This window comes from Oryza brachyantha, chromosome 2, assembly GCF_000231095.2.
Source record: "Oryza brachyantha chromosome 2, ObraRS2, whole genome shotgun sequence".
Lineage (NCBI taxonomy): Eukaryota > Viridiplantae > Streptophyta > Magnoliopsida > Poales > Poaceae > Oryza > Oryza brachyantha.
Window position 1 is genome coordinate 14,818,193 of NC_023164.2, and position 24,307 is coordinate 14,842,499.

Genomic DNA, 24,307 nt, shown 5'->3' on the forward strand with positions numbered 1-24,307 from the left:
GAAAAGCATAATAAGGTGCTATTTAGTTGTAATTATCAAGATAGCTGAGATCAATTTCGAGGTGGAAAAGTGACCTACATTGTTTTTGTCAGTTACATTTATAATTACTAAGAAGAGTTGTCTTATTTTATGTCTGTTACACAAGTTCTCTATTTGATGGAGCTGGCACTGGACAAGACTGAGGAATTGATGCAATCATCCCGTGATGCTACTAGGAGGACCTTGCTGCTTTCTAATTACTGAAAGGACTGGGGCACTTGGGATCAAAACATCAACATCTCTGAATTGTTCAACTTATCTCTACAGGTATGAGGAAGCTGGCACATAAAAAAACCATAACAGACCCTATATATATCTGTGTGCTCCGCTTGTGGCTAGAGTGCAAAACTGAAAGTGCTTTTATAGTGCCTTGCACAGAGGACCAAATGATAAATGGCACTGCTAAGAAAAGTGCAACCTGTGTTGCACTTCTGTACACTTGCTTTCTCGTGAATCATGCATGTGACAGTGGTACGCATTCTGTTTACCCTTGTTTAGCATTGTGCCTCTTCAGCTAGTCTGTTGTTGTGCTGTTGTTTGGTTTGTCATATGACCTGTGATTTGTCAACCATCCCCATCCATGTGACAATGGCACACAATTTATCATCTGCCAATCATCTAGCGATCTTTCATGTCCTTTGGTTCTTTAATGACTACTCTTTCAATATTTCTATTGAATCGAAGAATATATCTCAATATAAAAAAACTAAGAAACCATGATAAATTTATGCGAATTCTTCAATGCTATCAACATTATAGAATTATTCAGAAAAAAGTTGGATGATCCAAAGATAAATAACAGAACTCCATAGAAAATCACATGCCACTAGTAATGGAAAATAAGAGAAATCACAAGTGTGGATATTTCCCGTTGATTCACAGAATTTTCATGAAATACGTTATTGCTGATGTCTTATTTACATTGCTGTTACCTGAAGCAGATGGTGTGAGATTTGGGTACAGTGGGAGTACTGGTCCGAAGTATTGGGGGAGCTTAAGTCCTAATTTCACAATGTGCTCCAAAGGGAGATACCAGTCTCCGATCAATATTTTGAAAGATGATTCAGTCTACAACCCAAAGTTGGAGCCCCTTGAAATGGATTATACTGCTGCAAACACTACCATTGTTGATAATGTCTTCAATATTGCGGTTCGATCTAAAACAGATGGTTATTTATTTTAATAACGAAAAATGTGTAAATACGAGAATGATGTTCTCTTAATCAGTTCTTTCTAGAAGAATACATCATTGTTTTACTATTCCATCAATGATTTATCCATTCATGCTGTTCTTTCTTCCACATATGACATATCCATGTCCTGTAATTGATTAGTGCATAGGATTTTGTCTCCAATATATTATAGTGTTTTGAAATAAAGTAGCTATAACTACAACAAGAAATTTGTTACAAAAATGAAAATTATATGGGTTTAATTGATTGATGCAGCTGCGTTGCGATGACACTGCCGGGACTGTGAAGGTGGATGGGAAGAAGTATAAACTGAAGCAGTTGCACTGGCACTCTCCTTCAGAGCACACCATCAATGGCCAAAGGTATCCATCCATGTACAATGCTGCACACAACCTGGTGCATTGTGAACCATGGTTATCTGTTGTTCTAAATTTTATGGACCATGTCATATGAATAGGTTTGCAGTGGAGCTCCACATGGTTCACTATTCTGATGATGGCAACATTACTGTCATAGCAGTCCTTTATCGGCATGGAAAACCTGATTCATTCCTTTTTCAGGTGAATTTTTGTGAGTCTGATAGGATGTAGTACTTGCTATAATGACCCAAAATAATGTAGTTTGTAGGACTCTAAAAATGGGATCCCCACTTCAGTCAACTTGAGTTTTAATTCCATTTAAATTTAGCTTTTTTTTCCCCTTTGCATCGGCCAAATTAGGAGTCAGTCCTCTGTAAGGACTAGATATTTAATACATAGGCTTAAGAAACAATAACCTGCTCACAGCTTGGAATCGATGTGTCATTGAAATGTATACTGGGAAGCAGATAGACAATATATCTGACGTCTCCCTTTTTTCTTCATCCCTGGATTACCTTTATCATCACTAGTTCAATACACATCATAATCAGCATGCACACTTTAGCTATTTGCTATGCTGGTGTCTTGGTGACTTGCAGATAAAGGGTAAGTTGGCTGAATTACACTTAGAGGGGTGTAAAGCTGAGAAAGGCGATCCTCTTCCTGCTGGACTCGTGGATATGAGGGAATTGAAGCAGGGTGCTCATAGGTATTTCAGATATGTTGGATCCCTCACTGCACCTCCATGCACCGAAAATGTTATCTGGAACATCTTTGGAGAGGTATTTCCCTTTTGCAGAGTAACAGAAACAGTGCGAAAACTTCACCGTGGGGCAGCTATGCTCTGAAGAAACTGAGACTGATGCTTCCGTTTGCAGATAAGAGAAATGAGCAAGGAGCAGGCTGGTGCTTTGATGGCCCCTTTGCACGGGAGTTACAGGCACAACTGCAGGCCAACGCAGCCACTCCATGGTCGCACCGTGCAGATCAATCACATGTAGCTCAATAACGAAAGTCCAAGGGGTATTTGTAAATTTGTTACTGGTTTTTCCTAAATTGCAAGGATGTCATTCGAATGACCATTCTAATGATATTTTTATAATTTTCTAGTGACAGTTTTGCAATAACGTTTTAAACCAGTGACAAATTTGTAATTGTTCCAAAAGTTGAAATGATGTTGTAGCCTGCTGCAGTTCATCGATCTGCAGATAATAAATGTGCTTTTTAGTATGTACCCAAGACCCAAGTCCTGGAATGTCGGTAAAATTGTAATCGGCACCATGGACTGCAATAAAACCTTGTTCATTGTCTTGGCTCACGTCCTTCGTTTTTCTTGTGTTACCACCAGGTCGCTCTGCTTGAATATTACCGATTGAAATAGATTCAGACATTTTATGAGAAAGATGACGGGTTGGATGCTGGGACGATCCTGAATGTTTGAATTCGATGCATAGGAGGGAAGGACATGGCCTTAGTAGGAATTATTAATCAAATGAATTGAGGAATTTACAATGGTATAGCAGCAGGTTCGCTCAACTGTTCTCGCTTGAAAATGGAGGAATTTATCCTCTTTCTGGCTTCCTGATGCTGCTTGTTCTAGACCGAGAACTGGCACCATTCACATCAATTTGGCAATCAGCATTAGCAAGGTTCTCTTAAGTTATGGGAGTGAAACACAACTACAATCCCATATTACCTCTGCTTTATATTATAGAATGTTCTAATACTTTCTAGATTTATATGGATGCTAACAAATCTAGAAATATACACATATATATATATCTGGTAGTAGGATTTCCTATATATGTATATATATTATACATATTCATTGATTTATAGATGAATAGTGTAAAAAAATCTTATAATATGGATACTAAGGGTATGTAATGAGAAAGGGATCCTTTTTAAAAACGAAAATATTAGAAGATAAGTTATTCAAATCAAGGTATATCAAAGTTTTTAAAAGGAAAACATTATTTAGATGATAAACCATTCAGCTAAAGCTGTCCAAAGGTATGTCAAAATAACTAGTGATGAAAATGGTTCGGATTTTTCAGATGGTCTGGATGCTATTTTAGAAATGGACAGAGTTGAATGTATAGTTTCAGATAATATTGAAAACATAACTGAAGATTTCTCCCAAAACATTAACGAATACGATAAGGCTAGTATCTGACGGAAATGAAAAACGGTGAGAAACTAACCAAATACCTATCTAGATAGTTTTCGAAAATAAAGGCTTAGCCCAAAATTACCTCAACTTTAGATCCATGTCTTAAGCCCAACTCATTTGTAAAATACATTTATTTTTAATGCACCTTGTTGACAGTACGTTGGGATATCTTGTTAATCCAGTACAAATTCTATGAATATGATTATTCATGCTTCAAAGCAGCTCCCACATCATTTTTTCATACAAGTAATTGCGATCACCTGCTGGAACATTTAGTTTATCCGGAATGATTTTATCTTCAATAATACAAATCCTTCTTGGAGTCTTGGAGACTTTGAAGGCAAATTTCAAAAAAGAACTTTACTTTGCTAATGTACAGAGTAAGAGGCAGAAAAACCATCCTGGCAATCATGGATAGACTCTCTAAACTAATACACCTCTGTAATTTTTTTCTTTTTGCCTTTCTAACTCTTGTAATTATCTTCTCTTCTACATAATTGAGTACAGTACCGTGGGAGGCTCTCCCGCTATTTCTTGTCAATTTTTTTTTAATTTTAGAAACATGGTACGTAGCTGTCCATAATATATTATATTTAGTTACTGGTACCAACTCATACTTTAAGACATGCGGTTGCAACATGCACAAACTTATCCCTATAAACACATACTCTACTTCTATGAGCACCTTAGAAAGAATGATCAATCATATCGTGAACGAAGTCACCATGAGTGCTTCGCTATAAAAAAAAAGAGTCCACGCCAATCACATTTTTTTTAATTATTAATTTAGAATTAAATAAATAAAATTCTGATTTGAGAGTCTGAATGGATAAACTTCATAATTACAAATATTATTTTTTAAAATTTTAGAAAACATAAAGCATCTATAGTATCTACAGTGGTACTTTATATTTATATTTAAAGTGGATTTAATATATTATCTTTGATAGATGGACTAGCCGAATTTGGAAACACAGTGGGGGTTTAATCTTCCCGATAAATATCCATGACCACATTCGTTTTGGTTCATATTCACTCCATATCTATATTAATAATATTTATTCTAATTTTTGTTTTGTATTCGAGATATCTATATTGGCTTTCGGTTCCGTGAAAATTATGAAAGCAAATATGATAGAGATAGTTTTCGTCTATATTCAAACCGTTTTTATCCCTAGAAACTAAGGTACTTCAGGGCTTCTAAAAGGAAATTGAATCAGGTATGTCAAATGTACTATAATATAAATCATTTAAGTCAAAGGTATTGCAAAGTTGAAATGAATATTGGGAAATAAGTCATTCATGTGAAAGAAAATACTAGAAACAAATAGTTGAAATCAATATTTGAATTAATGTTTTCAAATCTTTATAAAATTAAATCAACAAAAAATTATTAAAATCAATGTTTTTTTAATTTTAAAAATGGAGAAACAACAAAAGGGCCCATCCGGGTTCGAACCGGAGACCTCTTGATCTGCAGTCAAATGCTCTACCACTGAGCTATGGACCCTTCGCTAATTTTTCGTCAGATTTAGTAGTATACAATGTTGTTCTACCACACTTCATTATAAACCAGATTTTAAAAAACAAACACTCCAACTTTTTCGCTTTTGCTTGCTGTAAGCTAAATTTTAAATTCTCAAAAGTAAATTTTGAGTTGATTTTAGAGTTTTTTTCACTAAAGTTTATTTTCTCGTCTTAGCTTTCAGATCGCTAAAAATATGTATATGAAAGTTTTATTCATAAATTATTTTTTGTTTGCAAATATAACCGCCAAACAATCACCCTCAAAAACTTAATTTAGTGTCAGTTATGCAATTTGGGCTTTCCTCGTAATTATGATGATTTGGGATATCATCAACGCAAATTTAATAACATCACTTTCACAATTCTAAATAGAGACAGATTTGTTTCCATGCATGACTACTGCGCTCACGCTTCTGATCCTTATCCGGAAAGGACAAACAGAAACGCACGCACAGAGCACAAAGCACTAGGGTTGTCACCCAAATTATATCCTATAAATAAACGGGCCACCTGAATCGAAACACAGCCGGCAGACCGCTCCAAAACAAGAGAAACGTTCCACGCGTGAAACAAGAGACCGCTTCTATATTTATATTTGATTATTTATCTTATTTAAAAATATAATTATCAAGTATTTTATAAAAAAATTTAAGCGTGACTTATATTTTATATATTTGAAAAACGGACAGTCAAATTAACGTTATCAAAAAAAAAAAAGCCGTGAGTGTTTTTTTTATTGGGGGCGGGGAGTGTTAGTTAAGACAGCTCCAATGATCACTGCCTCTTTCCGTTAACAAATGGTCATCGGTTCGGCTATGATCGGAGGTAGAAGAACTTTCAACATTAGTTTTTAAGCCATGTCAAAACGGATAGATTAAGCTAACACTTTTTAATTATAAATATAGTGCTGTAATTTTGATGTCAAATAGTTAATTAACTAAATTAATTAATGAAATTATCTAAGAGATTGCCATGGGTCAACACAGAACAACTCAAACTCTCAAAGTCACAATCGACAATTATTTATAAATAGAGAACGTATTATTTTTAGTGGGTTTCAAAAATTAACATGAGCGTAGAGCCTGGGCAGTTTTTACCAATCTGGTTTTAAAAAGGTCATATGTTATGTCAATAAATAGTTTTTATTTCATCCAGAAAAAAATACTTTATATATGTGTAATTTTGGTTTACGCTAGGTTTTTCCTTAATAAAGTTTTAGTTTGGACTACCGCAATTCAATGTTTTACGCTAGAACAATTTTACGGTACTTGAGTAGGTATCAAGAGATACCAAAATTTTAGCTTGATATCTCTCGGCACTAGGCCTGGATAACGAGCTGGCTCGGCTTAACTCGGTATAACTCGATAGGATAACGAGCTGGCTCGAGTTGGCTCGTTATAAGTAACGAGCTAAAACGCCGGCTCGGTTCGTTAAAAGCTCGAGCCAGCTCGTTTAGCTTGTGAGCAATCATAGCACATGCAAGTGAGGGGGACAGTGGGGGGCAGTGTCAGGGAGGAGGACATCACAGAGAGGGACGATGGGTGGCGTTGGGGAGGGAAGGCGACGGGGGCGGCGGTGGTGGGGCTCACAGGCAACGACAGCATTGCCGGTGAGGGGGGCGACGGGGGGCGGCATCGGGTAGTGGGACGTCGGGGAATGGGACGACAAGCGACGGCGATGAGGGGGTCGACGGGGGCGGCGGCAGTGGTGCTCGGAGGCAACGGCGGCAGCGTCGGTGAAGAGGACGACGGGGGGCAGCGTCGGGGAGGGGGACGACGGTGGCGGCGCCGATGAGGAGGGCGATGGGGGGCGACGATGGTGAGAAGGACGACGGGAGGCGTTGCCGGGGAGGGGGACGACGGCGGCGGCGCCGATGAGGGGGGCGATGGGGGGCGGCGATGGTGAGAAGGACGACGGGAGGTGTCGCCGGGAAAGGGGACGACGGCGGCGACGCCGATGAGGGGTGCGACGGGGGGCGGCGATGGTGAGGCGACGACGGCGGGGAGGGGGCGACGGGGGCGCTGGCGTGGAGGGTCACGAGGGCGATGGGGCGGTGGCGTGGAGTGAGTCACGGGGGTGGGGTGGCAGCTGATTAGGGTTTCTTGATGGGCTATTTGGGCCATTGGGCCTTTTTCCTAGGGACATTTTTTTGAGCTCGTTTGGCTCGTGAGTTGCTCGCGAGTCAGCTCGAGTTGGCTCGATAGCGCTGCCGAGCTAAAATGCTGGCTTGGCTCGGCTTGTTATCCTAACGAGCCGAATCGAGTCGAGCCGAGCCAGTCATGAGCCAAGCGAGCTACCGAGCTTTAAGTTTTTCGTCCAGGCCTACTCGGCACCTACTCAAATAGGGTAAAAATGCTCTTTGCACTATTTTGCACTTCAGAGCACCCTCCCTTTGTCGCTCTCTTATCCACCTCTGACTAAATCATGCTTTGCTGCCGAGGAGAAGCAGTTGACGTTGGCTCGTATCATGCAGCCAGCCACTGCTAAGGTTCATAACATCATGTACTCCTTCACTCCCCTTGTCGCCCCTCTACAATATGGGTGATTATATCATATTGCTGTCTTTTACAATATGGGTGATTATGGATTGTATCTGGACATATAACACTCTTATCATAAGTTCCATTCGCACAATAATTTTCTTCAAAGATCTATTTATAAAATAAATTTTTTAAAAGGACAAAGTATGAAAATTCCACCGCCGCGAAGGAAGGAGAGAGCTTAAGCTCAAGCTGCTCCTGATCTGCCTTGCCCAGTCGCATCATGTATTCATGTGCGGATTGATGCTCACGGATCCGATGGCTGCGGTTACTGGTGGAAGCCGGGAGAAGGAACAGGGAGTCGACCCCCACATTGCTCCCATCGCCTTCGTTGTGCCAATTAGCTCTATCCGGGCTACCACAGTTGAGTCCACTCCCCTTTCCCGTCATTGTCAGCTCGAGGACGGAGCACCATAACACAAGGAAGAAAAAAAGGACATCAGCCGTCACTAGGCTTGGCATTTTGCTATTGGAGTTGGAGAAGAAAGATTGATAGGGTGTCATACGAAGCGCCAAAAGAGGTAAACCTACGTGGATGCCCGAATTTAAATTTCGGTTGTGCATAGTAAGACAACAAGCAAACGCTACAAGGAGTTACCACACAAACTGCGATAAATTTTACAAAGGTAGTGAGGTAGTAATTCGAAGTTGCTGCCTTCACTCCAAAAAGCGCAGCGCAAAGTGTTGTCAGATGCAAAACAAGCAGAAAAAGAACACGGCGTCGGGCCCCGTGAGCACGATCGATTGGGAGACGGAACTAAACATCGCCATTAGCTTCCAAATCAAGCGACAGCCCAACCACTGCCCTGTCACCGCCACCGTGCCACCGTTTTTCAAATCCTCATCTCCAAACCATTGGCGCCACCGCCCATCACTCTCTCACAGTCACACCCGCAAATTAATTGCCCCTTCTACCCTCCGCTAATCTTCTTCAAAACCAAACCATCTCATGTCTTTGGACACATCACACAGCCAAAGATAGAAAAAACACGTCAGGTATCACAGTGAGCTTGGCATGCCACCGGTTACTCTGGATTCCCTCTTGCGCGGCCGCGGCGGCGAGCCGGAGGAGGCTTGCGAAGACGAGTTCTCGTGCTCCGACGACGGCGACGGCGGTGAGGAATGCGGCGGCGAGGGTGATGACCCGTACTGGCCCGTGGAGTCGCTGTGGCTCAGGATCGGGGAGGACATCGACTGGAGCGAGGTCGGGGCGGTGCTGGAGCGGGAGGACTCCACCAAGGGCGCCTCCAACCCCAAGTCGGCATGCGCGCGCGCCAGCTGCTGCGCGGCGGCGCCGGGGTGCGCCGGGGGAGGAGGAGGCGGGGCGACGCCGACGCTGACGATGAAGGCGGTCGTCATCGCCGGGCTGCCGGCGGCGTCGGGGAAGGCCTCGCGGGAGCACTTGCGGCGGCAACGACGTCGCTGCCGCGCCGCCCGCGCGAGGGTGTTCGACGGGGAGGCCGCGGAGATAGCGGAGCCCCGGTCGCCCAAGGTGTCCTGCCTCGGCGGCGTCCGGTCGCAGGCGCAGCAGCAGCAGCCGCCGTGCCGTCCCGCCGGCGCAGCAGCAGCAGTAGCAGGGAGGCGTCGCTGGTGGCTGCGCATGGTGAGCGCCGCGTGCTGGAGCGCTCCGCGCGCGCAGCCGGAGCACCAAGGGGAGGCGGCGTCGAGTTGATCACTACTAGTTTGGGTCAGGAATTAATTGTTGGAAGCCTTGAATTAGTTTTGTTAATTTTCTTCCTTTGATGATCTGATTTAGTTTCTTGTAAGTACATCTCAAAGCTGGGTACTTGGATCCTGACATGGCCCTCGATCGATCTGCCTTTACACCTTTTTGTTCGCTGATGAGTTGTGTTCTCGAGTCTCAAAGTTTGTGGTGTTCATCTATTGTGTTATACTGTACAGATAATTATATATTTTTTTCTGAGACAAACATAATTAGTCAGAGTTATGGATAAGTATTGTGCCACTGGGCTGGCCCAGCTAGCACGGGCCCACTCGGCTAGCTCAGTCCTTGCAAACATTCTCCTTGACGGCTGGGCTGGAGACTGGAGTCCCGGTAATACACTCCAACTCTCCAAGTTCGCTCGCTGAGAGTGGCCACACGCGGACACGCCGCATGTAAAATACCCTCTTTTCTCCCTCAAAATATAGTTTTTCTCACACTATTTCAGAAATAGTTTTATAAAAAAATTAAAAGTATATCCGTATCGCTACTGTGACGTAACACCATCCTCGTTGCCATAGGATGCCTCCTGGTTCTAAGGAGTCTTAGACAGTCACAGAGCATCCCAGCAGTTCATCTAAATTTGATTATCCATATATTTATTTAGATGATCATCTAAAATATTTTCATCATTCATATCTTTTTATATTTCAACAGATAATCCATATATAACATCCTCGATATTTCTTTTAAGGATAAAGAGAACATCTAAATATAGAGTTTCTCTTTTCTAATATGAATAACATCAAAAAATACGGTATGAGATAGATGATCTGCTGGAGCTTAATTTTTACGAATCATTCTCTATTTTTAGGACAAATGATGAGATAGATGTACTGCTAGGATGCTCTTATCGTTTAGACTTCAGAGTTAATACAAGAGAGGAGTTGTGTCGTTAGGGACCAAATGAGATTCTCGACTTGGTGTAGAAAAATCAGAGATGACCAGTGCTGTGACTTTAGATGTACTTTTAACCATTTGATTCACAACCAACGTACGAGATTGATCGCTATAGTACCGATAAACAATACATATGGTACCATACTTTTACTGTTTTTCGCTGTAGCTACGGTGTGTAGCACAAGACTACTTTACTGTACGTGTTGATGACTTTTGTTAACAAAGTCAGAGAATCCGGACTAGTCAAGGACAGCGGTGATATAGGTATAATTTTAATTTATTAAAAATATATTTCTAAAAATCGTGAGAAAAACATTTTGAAATTTAAGGCTAATACCCAGCACGGCCAGTCCCATTCGACGGAGCAGCTCCGCTGCGGCGCTCCCACCAAGCATCAGCAATGCACACGAGCAATTGTTCCTATTTTAACGTACAAAAAATAAATATACTAGAAAAACATATTCAATGACAAATTTAACTAAACTAATTTAGTGCTATGGATGTTATAATTTTTTTTTAACAATTTTGTCAAACACAGAGATGTATGAATTAGCACATATCTAACGTGACTCGAATAAAATAGGAGAGTGCATATACGACTACCATTCTACTTTAAGGGGTGATTAAAATGTATATTTGTAAATATAAAAAATTATGAATAGAACTTTTATATACGTCCTGTTAGGGATTTAAAAGCTAAGACTAAAAATAAACTACGGTAAAAAAACTATAATTAACTCTAAATTTTAAATTTTAAATTTGACTTATAAGCATCAAAAAATAAAAAGACGGTGGTGTAAATATCTCTATCTCTGATGATGGCAGTGAAAGCTTTCCACAGTTTTCTTTACAAATTATCTCTTTATATTTTTCTGATATTTTCATATTTAGTTTTTATATTTTTCTGATATTTTCATATTTAGTTTAAATAAGTGATATAAACATTGTTGATAAAAAGTTTCTTTACATTTTTTAATATATTTTCGTAGCAAATCGTGGGTACTTTAGTTAGTTCAACGAAAAAAAAAAGCAGGCCCTGCCTGCTCTTAACAATGCAATATATACTTTTGGTTGTCTCAAAATAAATCAATTTTTATAAGTGAAATTTACACGAAAATAAACTAATCCCTACTCTCAATCTACTCATCCACGAAAACAAAATTTTAAGTAAGAATGGCAACTTAGGCCCTGTTTGTCCAATACAAAAATCCTAGCCAATGATATAAAAAAATTACCCTCGATGAACTTACTAGAATATAATAACATAATAGTACACCACAATACTCTATTTATTTTTTTTAGATTATTTCTAATAATCATATTATAATAATGCTAATTAGAAATAACCAAAAGTCTTTTATTCATCTTTTTTGGAGTTAACAACCATCTTTCTTACCCACATCGATTATTTTAATTAACACCGTTAACTTTTAAATACTCTTCGTCTTATTTTTTTCAAATATACAAATTATAAATTATATTTGAAATACTTTCGTAATAAATCAAATTATAAAAAACATAAATTAAAAAAGTATAATACAAAATTTAAATTAACATTAAATTGAAGTTGATCGTGAAGCTTTTTATGGAAATTTATTTTTTAGCTTTAACTTTTATAATGTTAAGAATACGACTTAAAAATTTTATTTATAAATTATTTTTTGTTTCCAAATATATTAGGAGATGGTGAACAGAGGAAGGACACGATTATTCAGTTTCAACCAAACTGCTTTCTTAGTGAAGCATTCACTCCATCCATCTTTTTATCGAGTCTGAACAACGCTATCACAGTATCATGTCATCAGTTCGATAGACTATTACTATATTTATTACACGTAAAGATAGCGTTACAACACACTTGGTCACATTTCGCATTTCAGCATCTAGGGAGGAATCGACATCAGTAACACACACCAAGCGCATGCTGATGCGGTTATTCTTGACTTGTTACCATCTGTACAGAAGATAAAAACGAAAAAAAGAGTAGCTTTTATCTGCAAATCCACATATCAGAAAGCATCTGAACAGAGCACCAGCACCGGATCGTGTGATCGATCATCACGGACCACCCCAGCAATCAGGTTGGGCGAGCATCCTCGCCTTTCTGCAATCAGGCAAGCGAAAATCACAAGCAGATCATTCATCAGTTCATCATTCACAGCCCAAAAATCCGAACCAATTAAGCTGGAGATTGAGATGGTTTAAAAGTTCGTCCTTTTTTTTTTTTTTACCTTGTCGCCTTTGGCGGCGGCGGCGGCGGCGGCTGCCCTCTTCGCGGCGTCGGCCTTGTCCTTGTCCGCCGTCCTCTTCAGCTTCTCCAGCTTCTCCCTCTCCATCTTCTGCTCGACCAAACCAAAACCCCAGATCAATCGGGCGACCAATTCACCGTTCAGAAGTCCACTTCACGGATGAATCTCACAACATTTTTGTGCGATATTGATCCGACGAACCTGTATGTAGACGTTCTCGGCGGCGCGCTCCTCCTCGCTGAGCACCCTGCCGGTGCCGTCGCTGAAGTAGCGGGCCACGCGCCGGCCGCCGCCTGCTCCTGCCCCCTCCATCCTCCTCGCCAAGGCCGCCACCCACGCTGGCTGATGGGGCGCCGCGACCCTCGCCACGGCCGTTCTTGTAGCCATCCCTTCTCTCTTCTTCTTCGTGCTCCCCAAGAACGTCTTCTTCTTGCTCCCCAAGAGCAGCAGTACTAACTGCGGCGGCGGCGACGCGTGGACGATGACTCGCGATCCCTCTCCGAGCCTCGCCGACCACCTATATTTCTAGTCGGTCAGTGTCCATCCGATGATCTGATCCTGACCATTTTTCCGGCGCGAAGCTGAAGAAGATAAGGACGGAGCAATCCGGAAGGAACCAGACAAACCGGAGCGGTTTGGGCCTTGAAACCGCGACTCGAGCGGTTTGGGCCTAACACGAATTGGGGCCCGGCCCGGCCCATCAAAACGGCGTGAGGGGCGATGGGGGAGATTCGCTTCGCGCCGCGCCACCAACTGCCGCGCGACCGATCGGGTCAACGCCGCGGAGACGGCCTCTCCCGCACCCATTGCCATGTGGGCCCCGCGGCACCGACCGACCGACCCCTTCGTCCTCCTCTGGTTAAAAACGGGGGAGTGGGTAGCAGAGGAGAGCGCAAGACTAACGCGAGGTCCAGAAGCCGAGAAGGGAAGGGAGCAGGGCAGTGCGCCGCGAAGAAGCCGAGGGAGATGGCCGGGAGGAAGGTGTCGGTCGCCGCCGTGCAGTTCGCCTGCACCGGCGTCGAGTCCGAGAACGTCGCCACCGCGGAGAGGTACCACGGTGTTCTTGAGTTCTTGAGTAGGGTGGCTTTGCTGGTTGCTGCTTTCTCTCCAGGTGAAGGAACCGAGGGATTGACTGCTTGGTTTGGTCTTGTCGAGATTCTGACAGCTTAGCACTTCGGCTGTGATGAATGCTCCGGTGGTTGTTTCTGAATTCCACGAGTTGTTCTGTTGCGGTGATTTGGTACTACTGAATTTTGAGGCAGCCTGACTAACCTATTCAATTGAGTTCATCTTTCACCATCAGATGCCCATGTGCAATTGAGAGACTAAGCGAACTGGGAATATAACCAAAAAGAAAGTGAAAAACAAAGGAAAAACTAGAAGAACAATACCACAATCTTCTTCTTCATTGCGCAAACTACTAAAACTGAATTATTGAATTATTGATCCACCTGCCTTTATGTGCTGTACATTGTACTTTTTTTTTCTCAATGAGATACCTGGTACTGTTGTTCTCTTGTTCATTGAATTATTGATCCACCTGCCTTTATGTTCTGATTGTGTTTTGCACCTTTTTATTTTGTGTCACTGTTAGGAATATGCCTTTATACCGTGTCATATCTATTGATATCACAAAACCTAACAGAACATAATGGCAATAAGTTGAACCTCTGTAGTAATAGCTTGCACTAACCAGTAACCACAAACATAAGGTTTATGCCTTTAGTGGTATCACCTGGTGAGCTTTCAGCACATGCATTTCAATTTTCAAATCATCGATGTAAGATTTCTGTGAAAGCTGAAGACCGTTTAAGTTTTTCAACATTGTTTCAGATAAATCCACCACCAGTATGCATGGAATCAATTGCACTTTCATACCAAAAAAATATCTTATTTGGAGTTCCTTTTGTGCCACTAACATGGGAATTTGCATTTATTTTTCAATATTGACCAACTTGGTATGATATCATATTTTCATGATAAATGTGGAAAGAAAAGTCTGATTTGTTTGATCTAGTTCTGTTTTACATTTCTTTTGTTATACCTTGAGTTGTTAAATCTCAAATAAATCATACATTTTGCTGAGAAGAACTGCTCATTCATATTGCAGGTTGATAAGAGAAGCTCATAAGAAAGGCGCAAACATTGTCCTAATTCAGGTATACTTAAATTAAAATGATACATTCATATGTTTTGAGTGATAAGTTGAGAAGATTTAACTTGCAATATTTGTTTGGAATTTAAGCACAAAGACAGATGTGTTTGAGTAAACACTCTTATTGTACTTCCGGTTAAATTGGTTCTAATTTGTTCGAATCCATTCAGAGCCTCAAAGAGTTAGCGGAGTGCTTCATGTTTTGATTAATGAGCTTTTTTACTATCCTTGAAAAAATACCTTAAGGTACCAAAAATTTGTACTAAAATTCTTGGTACATTTAGGTAATTTTCAAGAATGATAAAAAAACCCTTTGATTAATTGATTCTGTGTACTGAATTTATCTGTTAATGCTTTAGGAATTGTTTGAGGGGCAGTACTTCTGTCAAGCTCAAAACTTGGACTACTTCCAACGTGCTAAGCCTTACAAAGGGAACCCAACTATAAGCAGGTGGACTTACTTGCTCATGCATGATGCTTTTCAGGACTCCGCTAGCTATTGTAATATTGTTGTTCTATTTCTAGTTAGGCCTAAGCTTAATCGCTTCATGTTTGATAGGTTCCAAAAACTCGCCAAGGAGCTGGAAATTGTAATACCTGTCAGCTTCTTTGAAGAAGCAAACAATGCTCACTACAATTCAGTGGCCATTATTGATGCAGATGGCAGTGATCTTGGCTTGTACCGCAAATCACACATTCCAGATGGACCAGGTATTGCCTGTAAATAGTTTATGACAGATCCACTATAGACTAGTCATGGACTATCTGATGCAAACAAGTTAACTATATTTTTGGGCAGGTTATCAAGAGAAATATTATTTCAATCCTGGTGACACTGGCTTCAAGGTAAGCATGTTTTATAGTCCTATGATTTGCCCTTTTATTTTCATTTTATGTATGCCCTTGTTATTAGTAAAAACTCTCTAGGTGTAAACGTCTAACTGATGGTGCTATGCAGGCTTTCAAGACGAAATATGCAACAATTGGCGTTGGTAAGTCATTATGTTGTTCAGTAACTGATCATTGGAGTACTATTTGGTTTTTAAGCATGAGCACTGCAACAGTTAAGGTGACATTACCTGACTTATCTTTTGGTTGCTAAACCATTATCCTGGTAGGAATTTGCTGGGATCAGTGGTTCCCAGAGTGTGCAAGGGCTATGGTGCTTCAGGGGGCTGAAATTTTGTTCTACCCGACTGCAATTGGTTCTGAGCCCCAGGATAATAACCTGGATTCCCGAGAGCACTGGAAGCGTGTCATGCAGGGGCATGCTGGTGCTAACTTGGTACTGATATTTGTTTTTCTATGACAGACTGCTTTGTCATCTACTCAACTTTATTGAAGAATCGTATATATACTATTTTTTATATATATGTGATTCCTCCATATGTTGTGATAATTCCGGATTCACACCAATCATGCAGGTCCCCCTTGTCGCTTCTAACCGTATAGGAAAGGAAACCGTTGAGACTGAGCATGGCAACAGCACTATTAACTTCTTTGGGAATTCATTTATAGCAGGTAATTCAACATCTTGATGTCTTTTACTGCTGGCAATGTAGCAACTTCACCCCATCCTTTTGCTTCTTCTTATACTTATAATTAAATTTTTAATTTTAAATTTAGAGTTGGTTTTGAGGTTTTTCATCGATATTTATTTTCTGAGCAATTTTACCATCCTTAAAAAGGTACTAAGAGGTACTACTTTTTTCTACGTAAGTTTTGGTACCTCTTGGTATCTTAGTTACTAGGAAAAACCAAATTTTACACTAAAATTTTGGTATCTCTTAGTATCTACTCAATTAGTATCTACTCAAGATACCTACTCAAGAATTGTAAAATTACTCTTATTTTCTAGCCTTAACTTTTATATCGCTAAATATATATATATAAAGATATTTGCTTCAGTGCATCAAAAAATACTTTAAGATACCGGTATCTTACAGTATGAAATCATTTCTGATCGTTGGACCTAACAATACACATCTTGCTGATAAGAAACAATTTAGTACCGTGAAGTAACGGTACCTTGAGGTACTTTTTGTTACACCGGAGCAAATCTCATATAAAAGTTGTATTCACAAATTATTTTTTATTTACAAATATGTCATTTGGTTTTGTTAATAAAAAAACAAACAATCACCCTTGAACTCATGAACATTGCATCTATATGGCCGTGCAGACCCAACAGGTGAAATTGTTAAGGTTGCAAATGACAAAGATGAAGAAGTGCTGGTTGCAGAGTTCGACTTGGACGAGATCAAGTCTACTAGGCATGGCTGGGGGATCTTTAGGGACAGGCGACCTGATCTATATAAAGTGCTTCTGACATTGGATGGAGAGAAATGATGATAAGGTCTATTTTTATTGTGGAGTCACCCTGTCCTTGAAAGGCACATGAGCTCCACAACATTGGGAGGACACATGGTCCATAAATGCCGCCGCTTCATCAATCATGGTAGATCTCCGCTCTTACCTTCGCAGGAATGCTTAATGATTTTTCACCGATTTCTGTTTCCTCATTAAAATTCTAGAGGTGTGTCTTTCTGCAGACAAATTGAGAATGTAACAGATGTTAAAACCTCCATGATATGCACCACATGATCTTGAAACACTCTCTTTTCCGAACTGCGTTTCTTGAAATAATTGGATTTGAAAGTGTTTGCATATACACTTATTGTGGTACTGCTGGATTTTTTTTTTATTATTGGATTTAAGAACATGATCATAGTTAGAAGAATCAGGATCTTTTATTTCAGTACAGCATCCGTGATGGCTTTGAAGAACCATGCATCAGTGAGCTTTCACGTGCTATCTGCTCCTTTTCCATCAACTAACTAAACCCAGGGTTCTTGTGAACTGAGCATGTGATTCCTTGAAAGGTCCGTCTCTAATGTGATTTTCAGCTGTGCTTAATTGCATGCCTGCTCGGACACCATTGCCACTCTGTACACTGTAATTGGTGGTCACTTCATTTCTGCTTTGTTGATTCCTGTAGCAACTGAATCATCAAAGTGGACAGCATAATTTTTGAGCAAAACAGAAGCAAAAAAATTAAGTGACATTGCATTGGAAGGTGATGATGCAACAGTAAACAAAATTTTCTCCGTATTTACATCTCTCTGGTAGGGAAAAGTAGCAAGCATGCACTGTTGAACTTGTTGACACGAACTAACCCGAAACCTGTTCTATTCTTGGAGCATCGCATCTGCTGGATCTGGATCATCTGCTGCTAGCAATAGCTGTTCTTGCTGCTGCTGCTGTTCCTCCGGGTGGGCGAAGTGCAGCTTGAAGCGGCCTTCCTCGCGGCACGCCTGGAGCAGCTCCCGCGACGGGATCCTGACCTCCCGGAGCACCAGCCGGCCGTCCTCACGGTGCGGCCGGAGGTACAGCCACGGCTTCCCGCCGGCGCCGATCACCGATATCGGCGGCGGGAACGCCCTCCTCGTCCACGCCGGGAGGGGCCACGCGGCCGCCGTCTGATCGTCGTCGTCGTCGAGGCGGTGCTGCCGCTTGCACGGCAGCGCGTGGTCTCCGACGACGTCGGTGTCGTCGGAGGCTCCGTCGTCGGCCGCGCCGCCAACGAGGTCGACGTCGCCGCCGGAGCTCTCGGAGCTCTCGGAGCCGAGGCCCTCGGTGCAGAGGCCGAGGCCGGGGCAGCGGCGGCGCTGTTCGAGGTCGAGCTCGAACAGCGGCGGCGGCGGCATGCCGACGGCAGCGTGGCCCCGGCAGCACGTCGTGGTAGCGGCCATCGTGCAGGAATAAGCACGCGGTGGCCGGTGAAGCGAGCGAAGCGCGCGAGAGCTGCGTAAACCAAACTTATACTAGAATCAGATGCCGCGCTGCAGGCAGCAGCAGCAGCAGCAGCCGCGCGCGTGCGAGAGGCGTTGTTTGCACGTACGTAGTGGGTTGGCGTTGGGTTTGAGAGAGCCCCGGCCGTGAAATTATAGAGGAGGGGGGACGAGGGGATATGGGAGGGGGGAGTCGTGGCCTCGTGCCGTTGCGTCTCGCGGAGGGCGGTGGGGTGGCGAGGCGACCGATGCGGTGAGGTACCGAACTACCGATGCGGTAAGGCCCTTCCAAAGTTTTTTATATTTGTCGTGTTATATAGATGTTATGCGTAAAAATTATGTATTTAATAGACTGTATCTTTAGATTAAATTCTTAATCCAATTATCTCTTTTCTCTTTTCTTTTATTCACCTATCATCTTTTTTCCTTGATTGTTGTGTAGGAATGGTTTTTACATGAGAAATGATTTCTTTATTTTTTCCTCTCTCCTCGTTAACACACTTGTCACGTAAGGACATTTTTAACCTAATGACTAGGATGATGTCTATCATTAAATAAGTTGCTATATAGGATGAAAAATGATATGACAAGTGAATAAATGAGGAAAGAAAATAAAATAATGTCTTGCATGAGACATGATTTTTATACAACATCCAATATATCATGTGAGACAAGTAGCATTAAATTTAAGTGTGGAATAGTGATGTTTCTAGTACTAGTTTCTCGATGATGAGAAGTTTATAAAAACCATATCTAGTGTTATGGATTGGAAATACCCTAAGATATTTGTTTATGTGTCAATGTATTTAATGGGATAGAAACTAGATTAGATTAGATGGATGGTTGGACAGCGCGGAGTTGGGTTGCGAGATACTGTTCGCTGCTGCGTGCAGACGTGCGATCTCGATGCATGGGCAGGCCCGCGGTTATTGATTCTGATTGGCTTTGGAGGGCGAGCGATCGAGACGAGATTACGGCGGCTTTCTTTTGGCTGACGAAGGATGAAGAGGGAAGGTTATCTTTGGTTTTAATAACTATTTAATCTGATCATGGTTTAATAACTATTTAATCTGATCATGGTATCAAACCCATATAATAGACGATGTAACGCGCATTGCCTACAAGAAAAGAAATGAGTTTTTTTTCACTTTATTCTTTTTGATATTTTTTAAAAGAGATGGTTTTTGCTTGACGAAAGAGTACGAAATGATTTTGCTTTTAAGTAATAAAGATAAATGATGAAATTAATTATTATAAAAATTCAATGAACAAACATGACTTTTCTAAAAAAAACAACCATTTAGCGGTTCGACATTATCGCTGAGTTTTAAACGTTCTGATCTGGATCGTTCTCAGAAGTGTACGCACTCCTATATTCTTGCCGAATTTAGGGTCGCGGAATCGTGCGGTATTAGACTGCGCTGATAATATATCCCTCGTTTCAGGCTAAAGTTTTGTTGAATACGGGATTACGGGTGCTGGAGACCGGCAATCAACTATTAACATTGGGGAACCTCTTTGACCAACTAGCGTAATGCGAAACGGAGAAGCCGATCGGTTACTGCTTGATAGTTTTTGCTTAATTAATTTGCGCATGTCTAGGGAATACTGATCAATGATTAATTAAATTAACCGCCGGTAACAATCTTCTCATGTGCACGCATTAGAGCAAGTATAATAGCAGACCGTAAGTCAGTTTAACGTAAAAAATATGGTATCCTAAGATATTTTTTTTAAGAATGATAAAAAATGTCATATTATTACAGTCAACTATTAGATTTAATTCATCTATAGTCAATTTAATAGCCAATTCATATAATAATTATCTACAAAACATCAATACATGGTCCCACATATCATACACATATTTTGTCTTGGAGCCCGTGTGCAGTTAGCTACAAATTAGTAGCACACTTCTCTTCTCTCTTCTATTATCTCTTTAAAATATGCTTATATCTAGTTTATAGCCTGCTATTGTAATACTCTAGGGAGAGAAGAGACATTAGAATTCTAAGACAGGGAAATGACAATAAGGAGATTTAATCATTGCTTTCCTAGCTCTAGTGAGTCAGAGAGTGAAAGGTGATCGGCGTGCGGTCACGTAGAAGCAAGACTGGTGACTCGATCGAGGTCACGCTGGCTGGAAGCCTGGAATATATATAGCTAATAGCTTAATAGCTCCATTGCTTCACTACATCTCCAACCAAAGGCCTTAATTATTGTATAGCGAGATAGAGAGAACCAAATATGTGAAGAGATTGACCGTTGAATTATCACAAAACTATATATTTAGCACTAGATTTTTCATACATGTTTTTACAATTGTCTTTTTTTAATTACAAAAGTTACAGGTTTGTGACAACATTAATCTTAGATATATATTTTTGTAAAAGTAATTGGTATTAAATATATAGTTTTGTGATATTTTGATCAAACTATATGTAATTTTATGAAATTTACTCTAAGTTTTGCTATAAGACCATTATTTTCAATCTCTAAACCAATAATAAGATTCCATCACGGCTTAATGGACAGACTAGCATGTATGAGTATATGGTGTATGTATACATATATAGTGGTATGCGGGTGTCTTCCATATAAGTCTGCTAATGGATTTCAATCCAATTCAAGTCCACTACAATCATCTCTTTATTAATTAGTCTACCAAACCAACACACACCATTTATTCTTCGTTAGGATCCAATCCAAACTAATTCAATTTGAATTTTAGCCCAACCCGCCATCAATAGACGATAAAGATGGCGAGGAGGTCTGTGGGTGGAGCTTTGCCCTGTTACTTCTCCCGCGTCCCTAAGCCGACGGCGGTCAGGTGCATGATGGGGGAACAGAGACAGCGGGAGCATTCGGAGGATAGAAATGAGGGCCAAGCTCCTTTGCGGCCATTGACAAGATGGTGGTTGCTAAGAGTACTAGTGGCACCAATGACGCTTGGAGGTGGTAGCGTCACCTCAGGTAAGGATGCCGCACATCCACCAAGACCATGGAGGCCAACCACATCACGCATCCATTAGGGACGGAGCCTTCACTCCTCTCTTCCCTTGCTCAACGAATGTAACTAAGCTTGGGGAAGCGAAGTTGATGGAGAATAGGTTAGTGAGGTGTTCCTTCCTCCTCTTTGTCTTTTTCCACAACAGTATGGAGTTCAAGCTCCGAATGGTGCTTTCGATGAGGGCACAACCCCCATGATAGAGAGGAGCTTGACTACCATCAGGGCTTCCTATTGCCATCTTGTTGAGCCACATGTGAGAAGCTCAAAGTTCCTAATAGCCACCTCGTACCACCTTTGTGCCCTAATCAAAGAAGGATTTTCATGTGCACACCATGTTAGTATGCCGTATAGGATGAAAGCGGAGTCAACATAACACGTAGGTATTGTAAGATCGTAAATGGTCTTTTCCACCTCAAAAGCTAGCCGTTGAGATGAGGGGCTCCCCCACTTATATCGTAGGTCCATTGCCCCTCCACAACCAATGTGTGACTATTTAACAGGTATCACCTAGGACGGAAATGACACCCAAACTACCAAGGGAGATGAAATGACATGCTTTTAAGGGCCCATTTAGTTTGGAATAATTTTCACCCATAGAAATATAAAAAATGTAGGAATCAGAATATGCACTCACATCAATTTTTAGGAATATTTTCAAGAATGTAGGATGGAAATTTTCTATATTTTCTCTCTACAAGACATAGGAAAGAAAATTTTCTTTTGTTTTTTCTATACTCCATTCCTCCGAACTGAATGACTTTCCTATGAATCTAGTTGTCCCTAAACCCTAAATCCAATTCTTTGTTTTTACTCCAAAACAAATAAACCCTAATACTCCCTCTGTCCCTAAATGTTTGACGCAGTTGAATTTTTTATGCACGTTTGACCATTCGTCTTACTCAAATTTTTTTATAAAATATGTAAAGCTATATATATGCATAAAAGTATACTTAAAAATAAATGAAATGATACAAAAATAATTAATAATTATGTAAATTTTTTGAATAAGACGAATGATCAAACGTGCATAAAAAAGTCAATGACATCAAACATTTAGTGACGGAGGTAGCAGTTAAAAAGTAATGATATACCAGTTTTGCAGTTGAGGAGCGCAATCAGACTGAGCCCACAGTTGAGGGAGCCAATACGGGCTTTCTTCCTTCTACAAAAGGCCATTTATTCTAGTGATGATAGAAACAAGGCCAGAAGCTTATCAACATCTACAAGGGAATCACTCGGGAGTTATTGGGCTTCTTTTCAAAACTGAGCACTGCTGTTATCGATCTGGATCCTTAATATATTTTGAACGATATGCAAAGATCTACGTCGAAAAATGGTGATGCTGTTTTGGCGAAAATTTAAAGCATGCCTTGTGCTACGTCCAGAGTTTGACTACACAAAAGATTAACCTTGTGTAGACCTTACTAGAGTTCCAATAGGTAAGAGTTTTCAAGCTAGATACTACTGCCTTTGTTTCATAATGTAAAATGTTTGACTTTTTAGTAGTAACGTTTGCCTACTCGTCTTATTCAAAAATTTAGTACAAATATAAAACATAACAAGTCATGCTTAAAGTTTTTTATATAAAAAGTAAGTCACAAGCAAAATAAATGATATTTCTATAATCTTTTAAATAAGATAAATGATCAAATATTACAAACAAAAAAGTTAAACATCTTATATAATGAACTACGTAAAACGTACTACATACTACATAATTAACGAGGGATTTCACAATGTTTAACTAGTCCATATTCAAGTTCAATCACACTCACAGTGCACAAATCACAATTAATTTCATGGAAATGTCGCAAGAAAGAAATCAATCCACGGAGGGACGTAGAGCGGTGTGTTTGAACAGGACCGGATTAGATTGGATCCGGATACCTGGACGATCCGCTGTCGTTGCATTAATTGATGATAAGGTAGCAAATATTATCTCTATAATATTGATGAAACGACGATGGCACTGCTGCTATCGTCTTCGTCAGGGAACACCACACGCCTCCTTTGCCCGATTTGACGTCCATCAGCACTTAAACATTCAGATTATCTACTACGGAATTAAAAATTTAATCCAATAAAGTTATATATATATAAATTATATTGTTTAGTGTTCAAAAATCATGTGTAAATACTTAACAAAACTGAAAGTAAATTATAGAGAAGAACGCAGCCCAGCAGAACAAGCCAGAGATTAATTATCGACTGATCCGTATTCCGTGGTGGATAACTGGGCACTGGGCAATACAAATACGACTGAATCGCATCTGTTCCAAACTTATAGAAAATTTCGTATTCCCTCCGTTTCAGGTTATAAAATTTTCTGATTTTACCTAGATTTATACGTGTGCTAATAAATCTAGACACATATATAAAATATATACATTGAGACATAAATGAATCTAGGCAAACTCAAAAAATCTTATAACCTTGACAATGTGTTTAATTCCTATCAGAATCTTATAGAATTCGGTGTTGCGAATACTCTTCGTGATGCTTGCCCTGCGTTAGTACGTGCATTTTCCCGGCAACTACTGCTACTTGCAATTCCGAAATAGAATATGGCAAGCTGGTCGTATAAATAAACCCTTGTTACTTCACAGCTAATCCTTATACAACCAACGGTACTGCGCAAGCTGTAGGTG

At 40.7% G+C, this 24,307-nt stretch overlaps 5 protein-coding genes and 1 non-coding gene across 8 annotated transcripts; 3 read left to right on the forward strand and 3 right to left on the reverse strand.

Moving 5' to 3' along the window:
- The first annotated feature begins 393 nt into the window (after positions 1–393).
- On the forward strand, positions 394–2,903 carry LOC102707463 (alpha carbonic anhydrase 1, chloroplastic-like). The gene is made up of 6 exons (XM_006647279.3): positions 394–510; positions 981–1,189; positions 1,488–1,594; positions 1,690–1,792; positions 2,191–2,373; positions 2,470–2,903. Exons 1-6 carry the CDS (start codon positions 426–428, stop codon positions 2,590–2,592), a joined length of 810 nt encoding a protein of 269 aa, XP_006647342.1. The 5' UTR covers positions 394–425; the 3' UTR covers positions 2,593–2,903.
- A 2,299-nt stretch (positions 2,904–5,202) lies between these two features.
- On the reverse strand, positions 5,203–5,274 carry TRNAC-GCA. Its single transcript has one exon. It is a non-coding gene; the product is annotated as a tRNA-Cys (tRNA).
- Positions 5,275–8,715: 3,441 nt separating this feature from the next.
- On the forward strand, positions 8,716–9,795 carry LOC121053592. The gene has a single exon (XM_040521163.1). It carries the CDS (start codon positions 8,847–8,849, stop codon positions 9,501–9,503), a length of 657 nt encoding a protein of 218 aa, XP_040377097.1. The 5' UTR covers positions 8,716–8,846; the 3' UTR covers positions 9,504–9,795.
- Positions 9,796–12,227: 2,432 nt separating this feature from the next.
- On the reverse strand, positions 12,228–13,269 carry LOC102707744 (uncharacterized protein At2g27730, mitochondrial-like). The gene is made up of 3 exons (XM_006647280.3): positions 12,905–13,269; positions 12,686–12,793; positions 12,228–12,558 (listed from the first exon to the last, which is right to left on the reverse strand). The coding sequence occupies exons 1-3, from the start codon at positions 13,088–13,090 to the stop codon at positions 12,532–12,534; spliced, it is 321 nt and encodes a 106-aa protein (XP_006647343.1). The 5' UTR covers positions 13,091–13,269; the 3' UTR covers positions 12,228–12,531.
- Positions 13,270–13,576: 307 nt separating this feature from the next.
- Positions 13,577–17,443, forward strand: LOC102708415 (N-carbamoylputrescine amidase-like). The gene is made up of 9 exons (XM_006648630.2): positions 13,577–13,752; positions 14,814–14,862; positions 15,218–15,309; positions 15,418–15,569; positions 15,658–15,704; positions 15,817–15,850; positions 15,977–16,143; positions 16,283–16,379; positions 17,041–17,443. The coding sequence occupies exons 1-9, from the start codon at positions 13,670–13,672 to the stop codon at positions 17,205–17,207; spliced, it is 888 nt and encodes a 295-aa protein (XP_006648693.1). The 5' UTR covers positions 13,577–13,669; the 3' UTR covers positions 17,208–17,443.
- Positions 17,444–17,480: 37 nt separating this feature from the next.
- Positions 17,481–18,760, reverse strand: LOC102708693 (protein FAF-like, chloroplastic). Of its 3 annotated transcripts, none has more exons than XM_015834109.2 (2): positions 18,035–18,760; positions 17,481–17,835 (listed from the first exon to the last, which is right to left on the reverse strand). In XM_015834109.2, the coding sequence occupies exon 1, from the start codon at positions 18,608–18,610 to the stop codon at positions 18,047–18,049; it is 564 nt and encodes a 187-aa protein (XP_015689595.1). In that variant the 5' UTR covers positions 18,611–18,760; the 3' UTR covers positions 17,481–17,835; positions 18,035–18,046. The 3 variants fall into 3 exon arrangements, with proteins under 3 accessions (XP_015689595.1, XP_006648694.1, XP_015689594.1); XM_006648631.3 differs by having other exon boundaries at positions 17,481–17,850; XM_015834108.2 differs by having other exon boundaries at positions 17,481–17,859.
- Between the last annotated feature and the right edge of the window lie 5,547 nt (positions 18,761–24,307).